Raw genomic sequence first — 18,769 nt, 5'->3', positions numbered from 1 at the left:
ACCTGCGGCCGGCGCCGTCTCCGCCTCGGGAACTGACGGGAGCAGCCTGCGACGCGCTCCGCCTCCCGGCGCGGCGGCGGCGGCGGCGGGCGGCCGATGGGGCCGGTGGGCACGGCGGCCGTGCGGGACCCGGGCGGCGCCGCGCTGCCCCGCGGCTTCTGGGCGGCCGTACGCGTGTGGCTGGAGAAGCCGCAGGTGGCCAACAGGCGGCTGAGCGGCGCCGCCGTCCAGGCGGAGGGGACGGTGCCGCTCGGCCAGGGCGGGGAGATATCTCCATCCTTCGCGGCTGCGGGGGCAGGCGGGGGCGGCGAAGGGCCGGAGGGGCGAGCGGCGGGGACCGCGGAGCTGGGCCGGCTCTGGAGGGAGGTGCGGGGCCAGCTGCATCTGCCGCCACCCCTCACGGGCTGGGGCGGGCCCGGCGAGCTCCGCGCCGTGCTGAGGACGCTGCTGCCCCGGGGCCGCCCCGCCGCGGCCCCGGCCCGGGAGCTGGCGGTGCAAGGTGAGCGGGGCCGCGGCAGCCGCGGGCCTGTCCCCTCCGAGATTGTCTCAGATGGGAGAAATGCCGCTTTCTTCTCCCCTGTTTGTGGGAACGAAGATGGACTGTGGTCCCCATCGTGTGCTTAGGGTTTATTTTTACCTTTCGTTGTTGCGCTGAAACATGGAAGTTTCAGCAGTGGAAATACAAATTACAGAGGCCAAAAGCTGTGACACATTTGCTCCTGTCGTGAGTAAGCTGCTCACGCACAGATGCTGCTCGTATTATAGATGACAGATACACTAGATCGTAGATATAATGACAGGCTTGTGAGGAATGACTGCAGTGTTTGGAAAGTTTACAGAGTTACTGAAAAGTGTAGGGAGCTGTGGCACCTGCCTGGCCCAGGGGAAGTGTTTGTATCGACTTTATTAATGTTTACTGTTGCTTAAGAAAGAAGCTCGACTCGGTTTTGCTTTGCTTTGGGGTGGATTTTTACACCGTGTGACGGTAACAAGCTGCAATAAATCCCGCAAATATAAAGAAACTTCCATAGGGTAGAACTTGACACCGTTTTTAAGATGAATTTTGGAAAAAAATGTTGACAAGGATTAAATTCTAGTAATAGTGGTTTGGAAAGAATCAGAATTCCAGAAACAACTTGACTTACAATTCAGAAAGACTGATCATAATTTATGGGGCACACTTGGGATGTTCTTGAGGCCTATGATTCTTACCTGTGCTATAAATGCCAATACAGTAGTCCAATTAAAAATATAATTTTGGTTTATTAAAAAGGATCGAATTGCAGAATTTCGGCAAAACCCCCTCTGCAGAGTTACATTGACGATTGACCCAGGGAATCGTCAAGGGTGAACTGAGATGCAGTATCTGGCACACTGCCAGAGTTCACAAATTTGCCTTGTTCGGGGCTCAGATTTTATTCCGACTTTATTTATTATTTTATTCAGACTTTATTCTGCCTCTGGCACAAAATTTCCCCATAGTCCTTTTGTTTCCAGGGCTGGTTATTCGAATTCATAGTCGTCTCTGGTTAGCTGAAAAGAGTTTCCCCCTCTGTTGCAAGGTGTCAAGTTCTGGTTTCCCGTGGGTGAATGGACACCAAAGTTTATGAATGGAGGGGAGTTTGTCTCCGGGGATCCGGGCGATGATGGTGCTCTGATGGCTCTGCCCATGGGAGGAAGGACTGATTGCTTATTTTAATGTGTCCTTCTTTCTGATGCCAAAGAGAAGGCCAGGGTTTCCCCTAAATCCCTTGTCTCTTTTCTAAATGGAAATTCCAGGGTGGTGTCTGCCTCCTTAGTGAATTCCAAGGCAGACTGAAACTAAGGTTATATTCTCATATATATGCAGTGGTTTTTATAATTTCTAACATACCATAACCCATAAGAACACCAATTAACATCCCATATTTTTCAATGATACCTTCAAAAAGTTGGTGCCTTCAAAAAATATTCTATGTTGCAGTTTTGATTTATTTTTTCTTTTGATGCCAAGATGCTCCTGAGCTGCATCTATAGAGTGTATCTCTAAGAAAAAGCCTAGATTTTTTAAAATTAGTTGGTTTACAATTAAAAAATGTTGGAGGTGGAATTGCTAAGGATGGGACAAGATAGCAACTTAACATTCACTCTGTTGCTAATCAATTTTTTTTTGTCTAACTCAGAAAATTTGGAGTCCACTGAAAATTGATTATGTAGCCAATGTAGCATTTTCAGTTGCAAGAATGTTTGTTTTGACGGTAATTAAAAGCCATTTTCAAAACTGAGAACTTAATAAGTTATTCTAAAGAAACTGCCCTGGGTAAACAGTAAAAGAGTAAAAAGTAAAGAGTAAATATTACTGCATATATACCTTCTTGCCAGGACTCTGGATTTGCTGTGGGATGTGAAAAAGCAGCAGTTGTATACTAGAAAAATCTTATTGTTCAGTTTTTACTTTATTAAAAAAGTTAGGTTTGATGCAAATGAATAATCCTGGTCAGCCCTAGACATTTGGAAATAGAATAGTAAATTTGGAGAATTCAAGTTGTGTGGTAGTTTCAGATGTCAGGAACACCAAGAAACAGATCTATTCCTGGCATTGTGGTTCTTTGTTGTCTTAGATCTTGCCTCACTGGTTTGCAGGCAGTTCTTTTTGGTGCTAACCAGGTGGGCTGCACCATGGAATAATAAACCCCTCTTTGCATATCTTTTCAGATGTTTACAATGGAACCGTGACCTTTCTGCCTTTGGAGGAAAACAATGAAGGAAAATTCCTGGTTAAAAAGTGCAATATTTATCAAATTCAACTTAAACACATAAAAGATGAGGAATGGTAAGTGTGGGAGTGAGAGAAGAAGCAAATAGTAAGTTATTGCAAGAGTCACACAATGGTTTAGTATTGGTATGTAGGCAATTCAGATTCTGTAATTGTCTGCTTGATTAGTAAATTACAGTAGTGGTATGATATGAGTGCATAGTGTTCCCTAAAAAGAAACATCCACAATACCCTGAATAACAAAAAGCAAACCTGTTTTACCTTTGAGTGTAAATGTTGTCAGTACCTTTATGTGGTCTAGAAAAAATATGCCTCTTCTGATCACGAGTATGTGGCAGTGCCTGTGAGAAGGGTTCTGTGGGTGTTAGTAGGGGTGAGGATCAGACTGGAGTTGCTGTAAACCCACTGAGCTTCAGTCACAGAAATGTAGACCTTTCAGGTTGGTCCTGAGCATGTGGGGATGCAGCTCTAATAAAATCTGAATAAAGTTAGAGATGATGAAATAATGAGCTGTGACAATAGGTATATTTTTCTCCTAAATTTTCCTGTTATTTTTCAGGAGTTTCATAATTTGGCTTTCACTGTTTAGTGTTTGGCTATCTTGTGAATCAGATTGCTCATCATATGCGAGTCTTCATTTGTTGTGTTAAATGCAGCATGGACTCTTCTGTACAGTGTTTGAATTGAGAGATAATGAGCTAACAGGATTCAGGGGAAACTTCCATTATTCCGTAACTTCACTGGTTTATTTTTCTATTCTTTCTGTACATATTTACTTATTCTTCAGTCTAGTTTTATGTCTCTGATCTGCTGATTTTCTCCACTTAATCCTTGTTTTCTCTGTGCTTGAGATAGCTGAAATAATGAAATATTGTGTTTATACTAAGTTAGTTGTTTGTTTGTTTTTAAGGTCCATATCTGTTGTAGCTCCATTTCCAGAAGATTGGTTTTCAGATGGAATTGTGTACCCCAAACTAGCATGGCTTGGAAATGAACTTTTGTCCAAATTGGCTAAATGGTCTGTGGAGCAAAAGCCCAGTGAGTTTAAAAGCACGCTCTCACTCATTTCAGTAGCAAAATACAGCAAGATTTATCAGGACCTCAAAGAAAATTACAAAGAGATGGTAAAGGTAAGTTTAGCATTAAATGCAGTACTATTATCCTTTTTTTTTTTTTTAACTTTGGGTTATGAAGCTGCTTCTTTCAATAAATTCTTTTTTAATAAAAGAAGCAATTGAATTATAATGTATGTTTTTTGTTTTTTGGGGTTTTTTTTGGTGTATGTGGAGAATAAAACAGTTTAGTACTTAGAAGAACTTAATTGGAAAAGCAGGATTTAGAGCCAAATTCACATCAATATTTGGAGGAGTTAGGCATTTTCCAGGATGCACCACTTGTGATAAAAAGGAAGCAGTAGGTCAGTGGAATAAATAGTCATCCACATTTTAGAAGGCACACATAAAACACCTCCTCCAAAACCTTTAGATGCTGTCTTAATATGTGTTTGAGTTACAGGAGCAGTGTTGTAATTTTTTTTCTTATCCTGGAGATCCTGAAGAGCAACAGAGTGCTGTATGAAGTAATATCAGTATTGTTGCAAACTTGGCTCTTGCTGCAAACAAAAAAATTGGTAAATGCTTTTGTAAAACATACAGTGAGAATGATGAAAGGTTTTACTGTAAATATTTCTGTGCTAACAGGAAGATACATAGGAGGTGAGAATTAGAGTTTTGGGTAAGGCAAAAATTCAGTCTGCAGTTCTGCAGTAGAATTGCTGATGTTGAGCATTTTAGTCTTTGTTTCAGTTCTTCATTTAGAAAGTAACACTTGGGAATGATACTTGCATTTTCTGTCTTCCTACTTCAGATTTTGATTCTTCATATTCTGTTGTGCTGGGATAATTCTAGGTCTGTTCCCTTGTGAAAGGAATTTTACAAACGTTCATGTTCTCAGTATTGCAGAGGTATAGATAAGATTTTTTTCTGGTGAGAAAATTAAACAAAAGATACATGGTCTCTTACAGAACAGACATAGCTGTTTACTTGTGACCTGCAAATGAGGAGCCAAAATGTTCTTAGAAACTTTGTTTGGTTGAAACAAGCAGTCTTTATATTCTCTGGGTATATTTTAATAAGGTTAAAATGCAAAATCCGAGAAGTCCAGAAACTTACTGAAGTGAATAAGTATCCAAATTGCTGTGTTTGAGCATTTTTGAGGTTATTTCAGATGATGCAGAAAATAAATTTTCATCTGTTTTTTTTATTCTATTTTTTTTTTCCTGAAGGTGTGGCCTGAAGTGACAGATCCTGAGAAATTTGTTTATGAAGATGTTGCCATTGCCACTTACTTGCTGGTAGGGAACTGCTTTACCTCATAATATGCTGTAAGGTTATATTTCCTAATAATAGAACCTCTCTAAAGAAGATCATTTTAGAGGTGTAAACAAAAACATCTTTGTGAAGGTATGAAGATTTGCAGTCTTCTGTCACAAGGAAATTTATCATCTACATAGACAAGATTTATTTATTTCTAAGTGAGAAAGCCAAAAGCATTAGTGTAGAAGTGATAAGATTGATCAGTTGGATATTAGGATTTATTGTTTTACAAATTTTTCTATTACTTGGTCATTTTATACTATGAACAAATAGAAAGTTATGGTTTTTCGCTGTTGTGCCTTTTCTTGACAAAATTTCAGCTCAAATCTCATCTTCAAGTGTAATAAGTTCAGCTGCAGATGCTAGGAGTGCAGAAAAATGCTTGGTGCAGTTTTCTCAAGCACATACCCACTTAAGATTCTATGAAAATTCTGCCACCTGCAGTTCTTAGAAACTTCAGATTTTTAAAAGGCAGGTATATAAATATTTTTGTTTGCCATCCAGGGTGTGGTGAGAGCATGTCTACATTGAACTATACTTCTAGCATCTTACCTAATTCAGTATTTGTGAGTAAGTTAGCTCATTTACAATACTCACTGAGGACTAATTTATTTTGATAATTAAGTGTTTAACCCCTTAGAGCCTTAGATACTGGCTTGTGGAAAGAGCTATGTGATAGACTCATCTTTACCATTTTTACCACCATCTTAATATTCAGCACTGAAAATTAGGAATTCAGTTGTAGCTACAAGAAAATTCTGGAGTGATAACATTTTTATACATGTGAATGTTGATTTACAGTGATTATAATTTTGCTAATATAGCAATAGTTTTCAGAAAGTTATTAAAGTAATTCAATATACAGCTTATGTAAATGAAAACTTAAGGTATGGTGTTAATAACCTGCTGCAAAATGTTCAGGTGTGTATATGATGGTGTATGAAACTCATTGTTTAGAAGTACTTTACACAGGTGATTCAGAAAAGGTAGGTGCAGTGTTAAGTTATTATGGCATCTACATGTGACTTAATTTAATTCTGCAATCCTGTTGAGATGTCCAGGGGCATGGCCAAGGATGGGGCTGTTTGAATTTGTGTTGTGAAAAACTCTGCAGGAATTGGAGGATAGGTAGGATCTCTGAGGGAGGTGATTAGGGATTTCTGGGATACTGCCTAGAATGCCAAAGTGCAATGATAGTTAAATCTAAAAACATAATCCATGAGATTAGCAGACTATGTCTATCTTCAGCTTCTTCCCCTCTAGCAAAACTGATATTCAAAAGTGCCAAGGTTACAAATACTAATTTGCATAGTTAAATACTCTTCAGGATTGTTGGTAGGCATAGTGGGAAATCAGAGTGCAGAGTTACGAATGTGTGGTCTCTAACTTCTCATTGAAGGAAAAAGAGTTGGAAAGTGCTAAAGGTTAATCCATGGTCTGCATAGAAACAGCCAATTATTAATTATGGATTACATATCTGTTTAAAAATACCTACCTATGTACAGATCAGGGACTAGAATTTGGATAAAGGCTTTGGAGTCCCTTAGCTGGTGGAGGGAGAATTTGGGGCAGCTAACTTGCTGGGTAACACTGTTGCTTCAAAGTTCAGTAAAAGGGATGTTACATGTACCAGTATATCACCAAGTGATTACAAAGAATATTTTGGGGTTTATTTTCAGCTCTGTCATCGATGCTTACTTTCCACATTTAACACCACAGCTGCATTTAGATCCCTTTACTTAATACAGTGGCTATAAGTGCAGCTGTGGTGTTACTTGCAGAGACACTGATGCAGTTTGATACTTGATATTTCCCTTGCTTTCCACTGTTCTTCTCTTGCACCCATTGTTTTAGCAACTTGTTTTATATTTATGCTCATTCTAGCCCAGAGTTGTAAAGCCCAAATCAATTTCAACTACCAGTGACTCAAAACAAAGTGGAGGATGTGCTTAGCACTTAGAAAACTATTGATATTTTGCAAAATAATTCTTGTTCCACTGCAAAAACTGTGGCCTTGTTTGTTTGTTTTCCCCTCTAAAGTTATTTTACCTGTGAGTGCAGTGAATGTTTTCTGTCAAGTCTGCATTGCCAGCTTTCTCCTTTCATCTCCAATAACCTTTGATGGTTTCTTATAGGGACACGTGAGAGCAGAAGTCTAATATGTTCTGTTTTATTGTCTTAGATTCTTTGGGAAGAAGAGAGAAAAGAAAAAGGGTTGACCAAGAAACAGTCATTTGTAGATCTTGGATGTGGAAATGGTTTGCTGGTTCATATTCTAAACAATGAAGGGGTAAATAGAATGCTTTTGAAAATAATTATTAAAACCTAGGGTCAGTATTCTTGTTATGCTTTCCTTTTATCTGGCATGCAAATAGCCAAAATCAATTAATTCATGTTGCTAAAACAGGATTTTGTTACTCTAGTTACTAACAGAAAATCCTACCAGAGGATTAGAAGGCATTAATTTATTTATCTTAATTAATGTATTTCATTTAAATTCAAGGCTATTTTTTCTGAGGTAAGAAACTAACACGAAAAGGAAAAAGTAATGGAATATTTAGTTCTGCAAAAAGAAATGTGGATTTTTGACATAGCTTCACTCTCACAAGATGGTTCATGAACTTATTTTTATCCAAACTGAGTACTACTTGTGATGTCCTGAAAATGTTTTTCTATGTCTTTGAAAGCAGTCCTGAGATTTCTTAATTAAAAATGCCTAACAGGATACTGTACTTTCGGCAGTAAAAATGTGGCAACAGCATAATTCAGTTTCTTCAGGCATCGTTTCTGACACAACAAGAAAAGAAAAGTGAGACTAAACAAAACCCATTGAAGTTGGGTCTGTCTGTTTCAGAAAATTGCATTTTCCACTTTTGGGAGAACATGGAAAAGTTTATAGAGGAAATGAATATCTCTTATTAAATAACAAGATGTCATTGGGGAAGTTAGGGAAATGTTCCACGTACTCCTAGCACAAGGTTCTTATTCTTGTGTGGCCAGAAAACTTTTGAGTAATATAAGCAGCCGTTTTCTATGTGGATTTTTCAGTCAGTCAGTCAGTCAGTGCTGACAAACATTGACTGTCAAAAAAACATGTATGAGAGTTATATGAGACTTTTTTTAGTATTTAATTTTGCTTAGTTCTGCACAAGGTTCTTGAATTTCAAATACTACACATTCTTCATTTCTTGCTTTAGTTTCCAGTCTATTTCCTCTTCCCTTTAATTCAAACAGGGGAAAAAAGTGTTTGGGCTTCAGTAGTTGAAAGGTGATTCTCCATTAAGGACTGCTTAGAGTAGCATTCTTTGAGCCCTGTGGGTGCTGCAGTAGTACTCACCTTGTGAAAGGTTTGGTATTTTAAAAACAACCAAAGCAAAAATCAACACCTCTGCTTTTACATTTGTAGAGATACAGATTTTCAAGAGCTGTCTCAATAGGTATGCCCAGGTAAAGTTTTGAACCAGATATATTCTTAAGGTTTCCTAGTAATTCCCTTCATATTTCAAAGATAAGAAAGAGAATTAAAGTATTCACCTTCTGCCTGAAATGGCAAAGCTGGTTTTTGTTATGTGTCTGAATTTTAGCATGAATGAAATAATCAAAGTTAATATGTACATTTACTATTTGAAATTTCTGCTCAAAGTAGTACTTAAATTGAATCTTTCTGTTGTCCAAATATTTCAGCATTCAGGAAGAGGAATTGATGTGAGGAGAAGAAAAATATGGGACATGTATGGACCAGAGACACATTTAGAGGTATTATGCAAAAGTATGTCAGTCTTACTGATATGTACATTTATTCAGTTTTTCATTGTTTCAGGTTGTATTGATGCAAGTATAAGGAAGAATTCTGGGTTACAGACAATTGTCTAAAGGGTCCCATGGGTTTGGTGTGATGCTACCCTCATCCCTTGGGGGTAAATTAAGTTGTAAAGGAAATTATGAGGAAAATATTGTATTGTACCCTTGCATATTTACAACTTGCCTATTTCTGAGCCCAGCACCACTGGCATGACTTCTCACTGCGTGTACAGACACACACACCTTGAAACAAGCTTTCTTTGTAGTGGAGGATCAATATTGAGCAGCTTTGTTTGCACCACTAGCTCATAAAAGATAATAAAGCCACTCATAATTTTGTATATTTTCTTGAAAGTAATTCTGACCTTCTAGTGGTATGTTCTATTTTGGGGTTTTGTGGTTGAACCTCAAAGGAGTCAACCTAAATAATTGCAATAATAGCCTTTGAAAATGAACAGGAAAATGAATCTGCAAAAGGGGTTATATTTCAAGTTTCTTAGCATTTTTATGAACAATTTGAGCAGAGAAACATTCACTTTGGTTCCAGGCATTCTTAATCTGACACTCATTAAAGCATGGTGCCAATGAACAGTTGCTCTTTGGAGGTGAGGTTTCTTGTTCTGCAGGTCTAAAATTTCTTACTCTGTTCTGTCAAAAATTGTCACCTCCTAATACAGTAAAACAATTTTCCACCTGTAGTTATTGTCTTGTAGTATTGTTTAAAGTTCATTCAACATGTCTTTGGATGCTAACACATTAAATTAGGAGAGAACAAGATTTTTCACAGATGGGAGGTCACAGATTTCAGAGTTTTGTAGCCTTCTCTTTGCCACCCTGCCATTTTGGGTACAGATTGCCAAAATTGCTGTATTCCTTTGCTGCAGTCTGCAAGCAGATCTTACTGAAAAGCTTCAAGAAACAGCCCAAACCATCAAGCTGTGGTGCTCCATCATTCCTGTTGTACCGTATTTAGTCACATCTGATCATGCTGGACAGCATTGTCTCTTTATCTTTGTGTGGGCATGTTCTCTTTTCTGCCCAGAAAGAAAAAATAAAAATATATGGTGAGGAAAGTGATGACTGATGCTGGAAGGAGTTAGACAGTGAACAGGAAGGGTGAAATGATTTTGCCAGGCTCCTGTAGCCATAGGAGGCACAGAAGGAAAAAGCACCTGCTCACAGCCTGTTGCTCCCCCTGAAGCTGATTTTGTTTTGATCTTTACTTACAGCATGAGTTGCAGGGTGGATGTTGCCATCTGCGTGGTTCAGTACAATGCTAACAACGTAAATGGATGTAACAGGTCACACCTTGGGTTTCCAAACTGCTGTCAGACATGGTGAATACAAATTTGATTAGGGGTGGCTGTCAAAATGGGCAGTGTGGCTCTGATAATTCATGCTATGCGTATACTGAATGATCAAAACTGAAATGTAAAGTATGAATAATGTGTTTAATCCACCTTAAACACGTTAATGATTGGTAATTTAACATCCAGTAATCTGCCAAAAAAACCCTTGTTACATTCATTATCTAGAAATGTTTATACATACCTAAAAATGAGCTGTAGTATGTAAAGTGAACAATTTTAAGTGGACAGTCACCATACCGATCCTTAAGAGGGAATTGTAAAGTAACCAAGATAGCCTGAAATTCCCTAATAAGTGTTTTTGTTTTATTTTATTCTTTAATTCCTATACAAATACTGCTTTGCATGTACATGTGATTTTTAAACTCTTAAACCATAAATTTTCTCTATAAAAAGTGATGATGGGTATCATTTTCAGAACATTTCCTAAAGGTCTGTGGAAATTCAAACCTAAAGCTTTTTTCAAAATTGCCCAATAATTCTTTTAATGTTGATGAACATTTTCAGGGAAGAGTGTCTAATTCCATGGTGTCAACATCTTTCAGTACTTTCTCTGCTGAACTTAGTTAAAAGTGAGAAAACATATTTATGAGGTACAAACATTTGAATTTAGCCTGTATGAAGAATTCATCCTGTTGGTTTTATTTGGGCTTCCTTTTGTTTGTTGTTGTTTTATTATATGTGAATGATAGGGTGTGAAGAGTGGTTTTCTGTATACTAGGATTTGATATGGGCAGCATCTGTGAAGGAGGAGAAAATAACAATGAAGCTGTGTTCTATTTAATTGTTGTGTGAGTCCTACAGGTGGCAAGACAGCAAATTAAGTGCCTTTCTGAAAAACTGAGTTCAGGCATACAAGTGACAGAAGGAGATTGGCAAGAAATCATAATTTAGTGTATGATATTTGTTTATATATATTTTAATTCTAGATATGTTAATCAGAGTTGTTATTCCACTTTTTTTCTGAGCCATATTTTGTGGGTGTTTGTTGCTTAATTACTTCTCTGTAGCTATAAAAAATTGCTAACTGAGGAAAACATCGTTGGTGTCTGTGGTGCTCATTCACCTTGTATTTGTCAGCTGGTATTACTTTATATTATTGCTTAGTGCTTTAAATAAAATGCTTTAAAGAAACCTGTAATAGGATTCACTTCCTGTGTTCTATTTTTTAGGAAGCTACGATCATTCCAGGTGACGATCATCTCTTTCCAGATACTGACTGGCTCATAGGAAACCATTCAGATGAGTTAACACCATGGATACCTGTAATTGCAGCTAGGTATTTTTGCAGAGGGAGGGGAGTGGGATGGAAGGAATTAAAAAAACAAACAGGCAGAAAAAAACCCAAACCACCCCTCCCTAATTACCCATGTGGGCTTTTACCGAGCTGTCAGCTTTGGTTCCACAGTTGTTGTTCTTGTAAGACTGGCTACTTTTGATGCAAGTTGGTAATTTTTACAAAATATTTCTGTTCCTGTGGGGAAGCGCAGATGCAGTATTTACTTTCTCATGAAGTTCAAGTCAGTGTTTTGCTTTTGAAATTCAAAAACCAAAACTGGTTTTTATTCCTTATGTGTGAAGCTGTTTGGTTTTTTGTTGTGTTTTTTTTTTCTTTGTTAGTACAAGCTTATGGTTCTACCTTCCCCTGAGCTGTTGCACTCTTTACAACCAGCAACAGTAATTTGGAGTTTTACTTCTGCAAACTAAGTTGCCAAAGTGGGTTGCTACATCAAATACTTTGTGAAACGGTATTTTTGACTAAACTAATAGTTTGACTGAAAGAGGAAGTTTATAAATATTGCATGAAGCACTGTTGTTTAATAAAAAATTCCATTGTTGCTTTTATTTGATAGGTTGCTTGTTAAATTCTTCTGCTTTCTGAATTAACTTACTGTCCAGCAGTTTGTTATCCTTCTTGTAGGTCTTCCTATTCATGTTGCTACTTTGTGCTGCCTTGCTGCTTCTTTGATTTCCATGGAAAATACAGCCGAAGACAAAGCAAGAAAACTCAGTACAGAGAATATCTTGATTTTGTTGCCCAGGTTGGATTTGTATGTGGCTTTCACGTGGAAGAAGATTGCCTTAGAATTCCATCAACAAAAAGGGTAACTTTGGCCTCTGTAGAGCTTTTGTCTTTTTTGTTTTTTCATCTGCTCTGTTTGAAGCATATGGATGTTTGTCCATTGTTATTGTTGTAAGACTGTAGTCAGCTCCATTACTTGATACAGTGTGCTCTGAAAAGAGATTAAAAATACTCATTGTTTTCTTGGGAATCCTACTCTTAATGTTATAGAAAAAAAACAGGAAAAAATGAAACATTTCATGGTTTTCACTTATGTTACTCTATATAATGGAAAACCTAAAAATCCTTATTTTTTGTGTTAATTTTTCTAGCTGCCTGTCTTACTTTTTTGTACTTAATTTTGCTGTTTTTCCTGTCCAGTGGAGTTCAAAGTGAAATGTCTTCAGAGTAGGAAGAGTTGTCCAGCTTTGACTTTAAATAATTTGAGGGTCAGGAACAATATTTTTGCTGTATGATTGTACAGCATGATGGATTATGATTTGATTACTGGATTTCTTTTGGGGCACCAATATTCAAAGACTGGAGTTAAAAACCCCTCAGGTGTTACTGAGCATTTAGTTGGTATTGGATTTTATTGTAGGTGGTGAGAATGTGTGGAGGTTGTGGGGCTGGGTATAAACACAGGACTGACAGTGATTTACCTGTTTTTACTAAAATAGGTCAGCTTTGTTGGGAAAAGCAGGACCTATGCAGCTGCAGAGGGTGCTGTGGTTGACCAGCAGATAACACAGTTTATTAACAGTCGTCGGACCTGTGCTGTGGCCACGAGTGACAACAGGGTTGGATTTAACCACAAGCATCACTGTGGTGGTCTGTGCAAAGAGGCAGGCTCAGAACCTCCTGAAGATGAGACTGAGACAGCTGGTACAATTTGGATGCCTGGATTTCAACCCAGAGAAAAAGTAGAACAAATCAGAAACTGTGCTTCCCTCCCTCGGGATTTTGTAGATGAAGTGGTTCTCAACGTGGCGAACTTGCTGTTAAATGCAGCCCCCCAAAAATCATGTTGTGATAAGCTGGTTGAAAATACGAATACCTGGAATCAAGGAGGTGAGGTCATCTTTCCTTTACACTATCTTTAGCTGGTAGAACATGTCTTTTCCGGCAAATTTACATGAATAGATTTTTAGCCTTTGTTTGCCTATGTGCAGATTTTTAGGAATCACTGAGAACAACACTGTTGTAATCAAAGGGCGTTTTTTTCCACTGTGTTTTATAGAAGAATATTCCGAATATTTTGAAATTGGTGTGAGATTTTTTTCCTGGTTTACACTTAAATACAATTATAGAATCCATTTTTATTAAACCAAATCCAACTAAACCCACAACTCTACCCTATTTGGGGAGAGTATCATGGTTTAGAATATTAACATAATAATCAGCTGTAAGTCTGTAAGACTTCATAAGAAGTGCTTCAAAGTGCCATTAGGTTACAACATGATTGGGATTTTTTAGTTTAATTTTAGGAACAAAAAGAATGTTAAGCTGCTGTTAGTTGTATAAGCAATCAGTTCTCACTACTACCATCTTTCCATTTTCTTCCATCTGACTTTATTATTTACTCACTGTAGTTTGTCATATGTTACTCACTGTCTTCTAACTACATGCTTATAAACAGTGCTTATTGCAATGGGGGTTGCAAGCTACTGTAAAATAAAGCAGAGCAAATAAAAAGTGTGTCTTACTGTGGAAATTCTGACCTGAGTCCTGTAATATGAAAGCTGCTGTTTTATAGACAATATACATATAAAATGCATACCATCCATCATATTGTGAGAAAAAAGTTGCTGCAGTACTGCTAGATAATTCTGACATTCTGCACATAATCGTTACCTTATATAGAAGTTGAATTGTGTTAAGGTTTTATATATAAAAGTTTTTAATAATTCTGCCATTTTTTATTGCAGAAAGCCTTTCCTTGAGAGAAGTGGCAGAACACTTGAATAAAGAGACTTTAAAAAAGCTGAAAAGTGAATATGGAGGCCTGCAGACACTCCTCAAGAACAATCATCAAGTATTTGAAGGTAAAGAAGTTTTAAGGGTTTTTTTCCTTAACCATATAATATATCTTCTGTACATGCAGTTAAATTTAACTGAAAAATTACTGTGGAGGTTGTTTTTTAACTGCTTTTTGTATCTTTGTGGAAAGCTGAATATTCTTTATGTGCCCCTTACTCCAAGGTATTGTTAGTGAAGTTCTTATGAATGAGATTGGTAAGGCATCTATCAGCAAAATGTTCTGCACTGACTGTATCTGAAAAGACAAACCTTAAGTGTCTAATTTGATGCTATTCTTTGACATTTTATTTTTGTTTCTTCCTAAGAAGTACTGATGGCTTTGAGGCTGTCAAATACAGAGCAATTTTACTGAAGCATTTAACTGAGACTTAGTCTGACCATACCAAGCCCCAAAGTGTAAATGATGACATGAAACAAAATTAGCCTCTTTAAGAACCTATAAATGTGAGGCTTGATTGTTTGTGTAGCTTGTGTTTGTGTAGCCTGTGGTAGCATGGCAGAAAGAACTCAGTACCAGGTCTCATAGCTGGCTGGGTTTGTTGATAGCAGTTTTTTGGTTTTAGTTTTTTTTTCCCTGATGTAATGTGTGGTGGCAGTGTGCTTTGTGTAATTGGTTTGGAGCTTTTTTGTCAGTGTGAAGCTTTGCAAAACCAAAATGTAGCTTTGCAGTAATATGAGATCTTCAAGGTTTTATAAGCCTTAAAGCTGCTTCAAATTTCAAAGTGTGTTATGTCCTAACAGTTCTGTCTCCTGTAAAATACTGCTCAACTAATCCATGGCAAGCAATCCTGAGTATGCAACCTGTTTGTTGCCAGTGGTCAACTTAAGCAAGTTTAGAATCCACTAAAGATTTCTGTGCACTTGGCTTATCAAATCCTCCTGAATTACCATCCATTGAAAAGAGTTGGTCACATGGACTTCATTATGTGTCTGAATTTGGTTCCCTATTAGGTGAATGGGTTTTGCAACGTGTTACATTGTAAATGGAATGAGTGTATTAAATTGGCTTGGAGACTGTGCACATTACCTATGGAGAAAGGTCTGGCTTTAATCCTAGTCCATCTCAGTAATTTACATCACAGGGATACTCCCCAGGGCTTGAGGAGATACCATGTAATTCCTCCCTTAGTAGTGTGTCACCATAACAAGAAACTTCTGGTGGTCTCCAAGGACATTGCTCCTGCCTAGGAGGACAGGGAAGAACATGGCTACAGGTCTTTTGTCATCTTTATGGAATTGTCTTTATTTTAAAACTTGGAAATGGATGGAGGTACACACACACCCCAAACAAAAGTGGGTTTTAGAATAACTGATCAGTGGCAGTTTCTTTAGATCAGGTATCTTGTCCAATACAAGATTGATTTGCTAGGGAAAAATTATGATTGTAAATAGCTTGATCATAAATAGCTGCTAATTTTTCTTCGTCTTTTGCAAGAGATTTTAAAGCTCAGCTGGAATTGCTTCTTGATTGGCTTAATATGAGTTCAGATCTGTCTGTCACAGGGAAACCTGGAGACATTGATTCATCCAATGCAGACTGTGTGATATTCAGCTTTCATTGGACTTGTTGCTCTTTGAATAGCAATTATCAGAATGCAGAATGGTATTGGTTAACTATCCCAAGCTACAAGTGTTATGATACAGAAAGTGTCATTGAAGCAGAATATGAAAATAGAGCATGGCAATTTAAAAGTGGCAGATTCTTCCCACTTAATTTTCACTGCTGTTTGTCATCTGTTTTTTGCTTCCTCTCTGGCTAACTTCCTTTCATCTATTTTGTTTACTCACTTAAAGAGTTGACAGAGATTCACAAGTGTGTGCATGTGCAGTTTATGGTCCTAATACAGCAAATGAATTTAAAAAACCCAAAGTGCTGAATCCTAATCAACCAATGATGATTCAGTGTTGGTTCACATGAAGGATTAGACTTGTCATCTCCTTGGGGCAGGGTGTTTTTGGGTCAGTGAACTGTGAAAGTAGTAGAAGACTCTGATAATCACATTTTAAATGTGGAATCATAGTTAAAAACATGGGAAGAATTATGGTTCCTGAAATTGAAACTTTTGTTAGAACTTGCAATCTAATTTCAGATGATTTTAGTCTAAAGGATCCCAATTGCTATATTTAAAATGACCTAACAAACTTCTACAAAGATGATGCAAACTTGCCTTGAACTATTGAGCATCCCAGTAAAACATCTCTCAGGAAAATCAGTCAAGTCTTCTTTGTGCTGTGTCTGCATTGTCTTGGTTTGTTGTGTACTTCTTTCTGTTTCTGTACAAATGGCTCATCTGGTTTTGCCTGAGTGATCCATTTGTAGAGTGTTTTTTATTCACAGAAAGTCACTGCAATTTTTCCAGTATAATTACCATGGCTGTCTATTAACAGCTGCATTTTTGTTTGTTTTTAAATCCTAGTTCTAAATGGGAGAGTTCATATTCGTGACTGGAGAAGAGAGAAGCCACCAAGTAAAGCTAAACCTGAAGTGAAACGGCGCCTTTCAGCTGAAGCATTTAAAACACGCCTCTGCTGGTTTTTCATTCATCATCCTGATGGTTGTTCTTTACCTTCTGAGGCTTGCCCATATGCCCATGGGACTGAGGAGCTAAGGCAGTCCCAGATAATTAAAAAGAAAAAACATATACAGTAATAAAATGTTGCAGGTTGTGTTTGTGCTTATGTACATAACAGAATCTATGATTGACTTTGGGACTGCCTAGTGTGTGAACATCTGTACAATATGGAGGGATTTTCCTCATTTCTGTGCATCTGATTTTGCAGTTAGTTTACAAGTTCTCCTGTATTTCTAATTCTTTATTTTTCTATTAACAGGGAATAGGTATAGTAAAATACTTAAATATTTTTGGATTTGTCATGGCTTGTCTAGCATGCGTTTGTGTAAATAGAAAAGTTTATAAACTTAATTTCCTGGGAAACTCCTCTCAATCCTTAATCAGATCAAAAGTACACGATGCAGCATTTTCAAAGCCTGAAAATTACCGTTTTGTTGCACATTTTCAAGGAGTGTTAAGGAAACTTCTCTGTCCAACCATCCAGGTGCCACTCTGGCAGCCACACACAGAGCACCTGAGCTGGGACTGAAACCCCTTCACAGCAGGCAGCTCCACTGAGCCACAATTGCCCTGCTTGGCTCCTACACCCCTCACACTCACACAGTCAGACAAGGTTCCTTTACTCCCTGGGCCCAGGATTCCCAAAGCACAGCCTCACATGTCTCAATCCTTAAAATAATTTAAACTTGGTGCAACAACAAAATAACAGCTCAAACTGCTGCTTCTGACGAGGGACCTTGTACAAAGGAACTCCTGGGCTTTTATACCCTCACAGGCCCAGCACACAAAGTCTGGGGTCCTCAGCTCCTGCCTCATCTCTGGGTGTCAGGTGGTGCCACAGGTCCCCAGGCCCTTTCCTATGCAAAGGGTGGCATTTGTCAGCCTCTTGCCTGGGGCTCCCACCACCCAGAGCTCAGCCTGCAGCTCACTGTAGCTGCTCACCTTGCTACCTGCACTGAATGTGTTCCTCAACAGGAGGATTTGTGATTTCTTATAACTCTTAGTGGCTTTTGGGAGTCAGAAATGAGAGAGATTTCACTCTTTCCTGGCTTGATAGCTTCCTTTCCACATTACTGTGCAGTAACACTATATAATACCCTTCCTAGTCCTTTCCTTGCTTTTTTATTGATTCACAGTAACTGGTTTGCAAGAAGAACATTCTGGGAAGTAACTGTGGAAGCCTTCAGATGTAGGTGTAGGTTTTTAAGGGTTTGTAGGCCACACTGTCATAGATTCACAGAATGAGTTGTGTTGGAAGCAACCTTAAAGATCATCTAGTTTCAACTCCTCTGCCATGGGCAGGGACATGTTTCACTAGACTGGATTCCTCAAATCCTCATCCAGCCTGGCCTGTCCTTTTCTTATTTTCCAAGTAAGGAGTAAAAGTAGAAAATGTGTTTAATAATATTAGGATGGTGGGGTTTCTGTGTATCAGATAACAAATGAACATTTAGTAGCTTGAGCAAGTTACGATTTTCTTTGGCAGACTATTATTTTCTTGAAAAGGTTTAACTTTTAAATGCACATCCTTAAGAAGAATGATGAAGGGTCTAGAGAACTTGTCCTGTGAGGAGCAACTCGGGAAACCGGGGCCTTTTAGCCTGGTGAAAAGGAAGCTTAGAGGGCTCTTATTACTCTCTACAGCCTGAAAGGAGGTTGTAGCCAGGTGGGATCAAGTAACAAGTGTCAGGTTAAAAAAAAGATGGCTTCAAGTTGTACCAGGGGAGTTTAGATTGGATATTAGGAAAAAACATCATCAAAAGACTTGTCAGGCATTACAACAGGCTGCGCAGGTT

The 18,769-nt window shown here is 38.2% G+C and overlaps 2 protein-coding genes across 2 annotated transcripts in view; one reads left to right on the top strand and one right to left on the bottom strand.

Annotated features, from left to right (window-relative positions):
* The window catches only part of ACOX3 (acyl-CoA oxidase 3, pristanoyl), a 33,209-nt gene extending 33,065 nt beyond the window's left edge, over positions 1 to 144 (bottom strand). The window contains exon 1 of the mRNA XM_063401554.1: positions 3 to 144. The gene's annotated coding sequence lies outside the window, so the exon portion shown is untranslated. The remainder of the gene's footprint in view (positions 1 to 2) is intronic.
* On the top strand, positions 51 to 17,324 carry TRMT44 (tRNA methyltransferase 44 homolog). Its single transcript, XM_063401557.1, has 11 exons — positions 51 to 499; positions 2,695 to 2,812; positions 3,666 to 3,885; positions 5,040 to 5,108; positions 7,313 to 7,420; positions 8,815 to 8,886; positions 11,471 to 11,577; positions 12,220 to 12,403; positions 13,041 to 13,431; positions 14,289 to 14,405; positions 16,818 to 17,324. Exons 1-11 carry the CDS (start codon positions 97 to 99, stop codon positions 17,048 to 17,050), a joined length of 2,022 nt encoding a protein of 673 aa, XP_063257627.1. The 5' UTR covers positions 51 to 96; the 3' UTR covers positions 17,051 to 17,324.
* The last annotated feature ends 1,445 nt before the right edge of the window (positions 17,325 to 18,769 follow it).

Source organism: Prinia subflava, chromosome 7 (assembly GCF_021018805.1).
Source record: "Prinia subflava isolate CZ2003 ecotype Zambia chromosome 7, Cam_Psub_1.2, whole genome shotgun sequence".
Taxonomy (NCBI): Eukaryota; Metazoa; Chordata; class Aves; order Passeriformes; family Cisticolidae; genus Prinia; species Prinia subflava.
The sequence above is the reverse complement of the archived record's forward strand: the minus strand, read 5'-3'. Positions and strand labels throughout refer to the sequence as shown.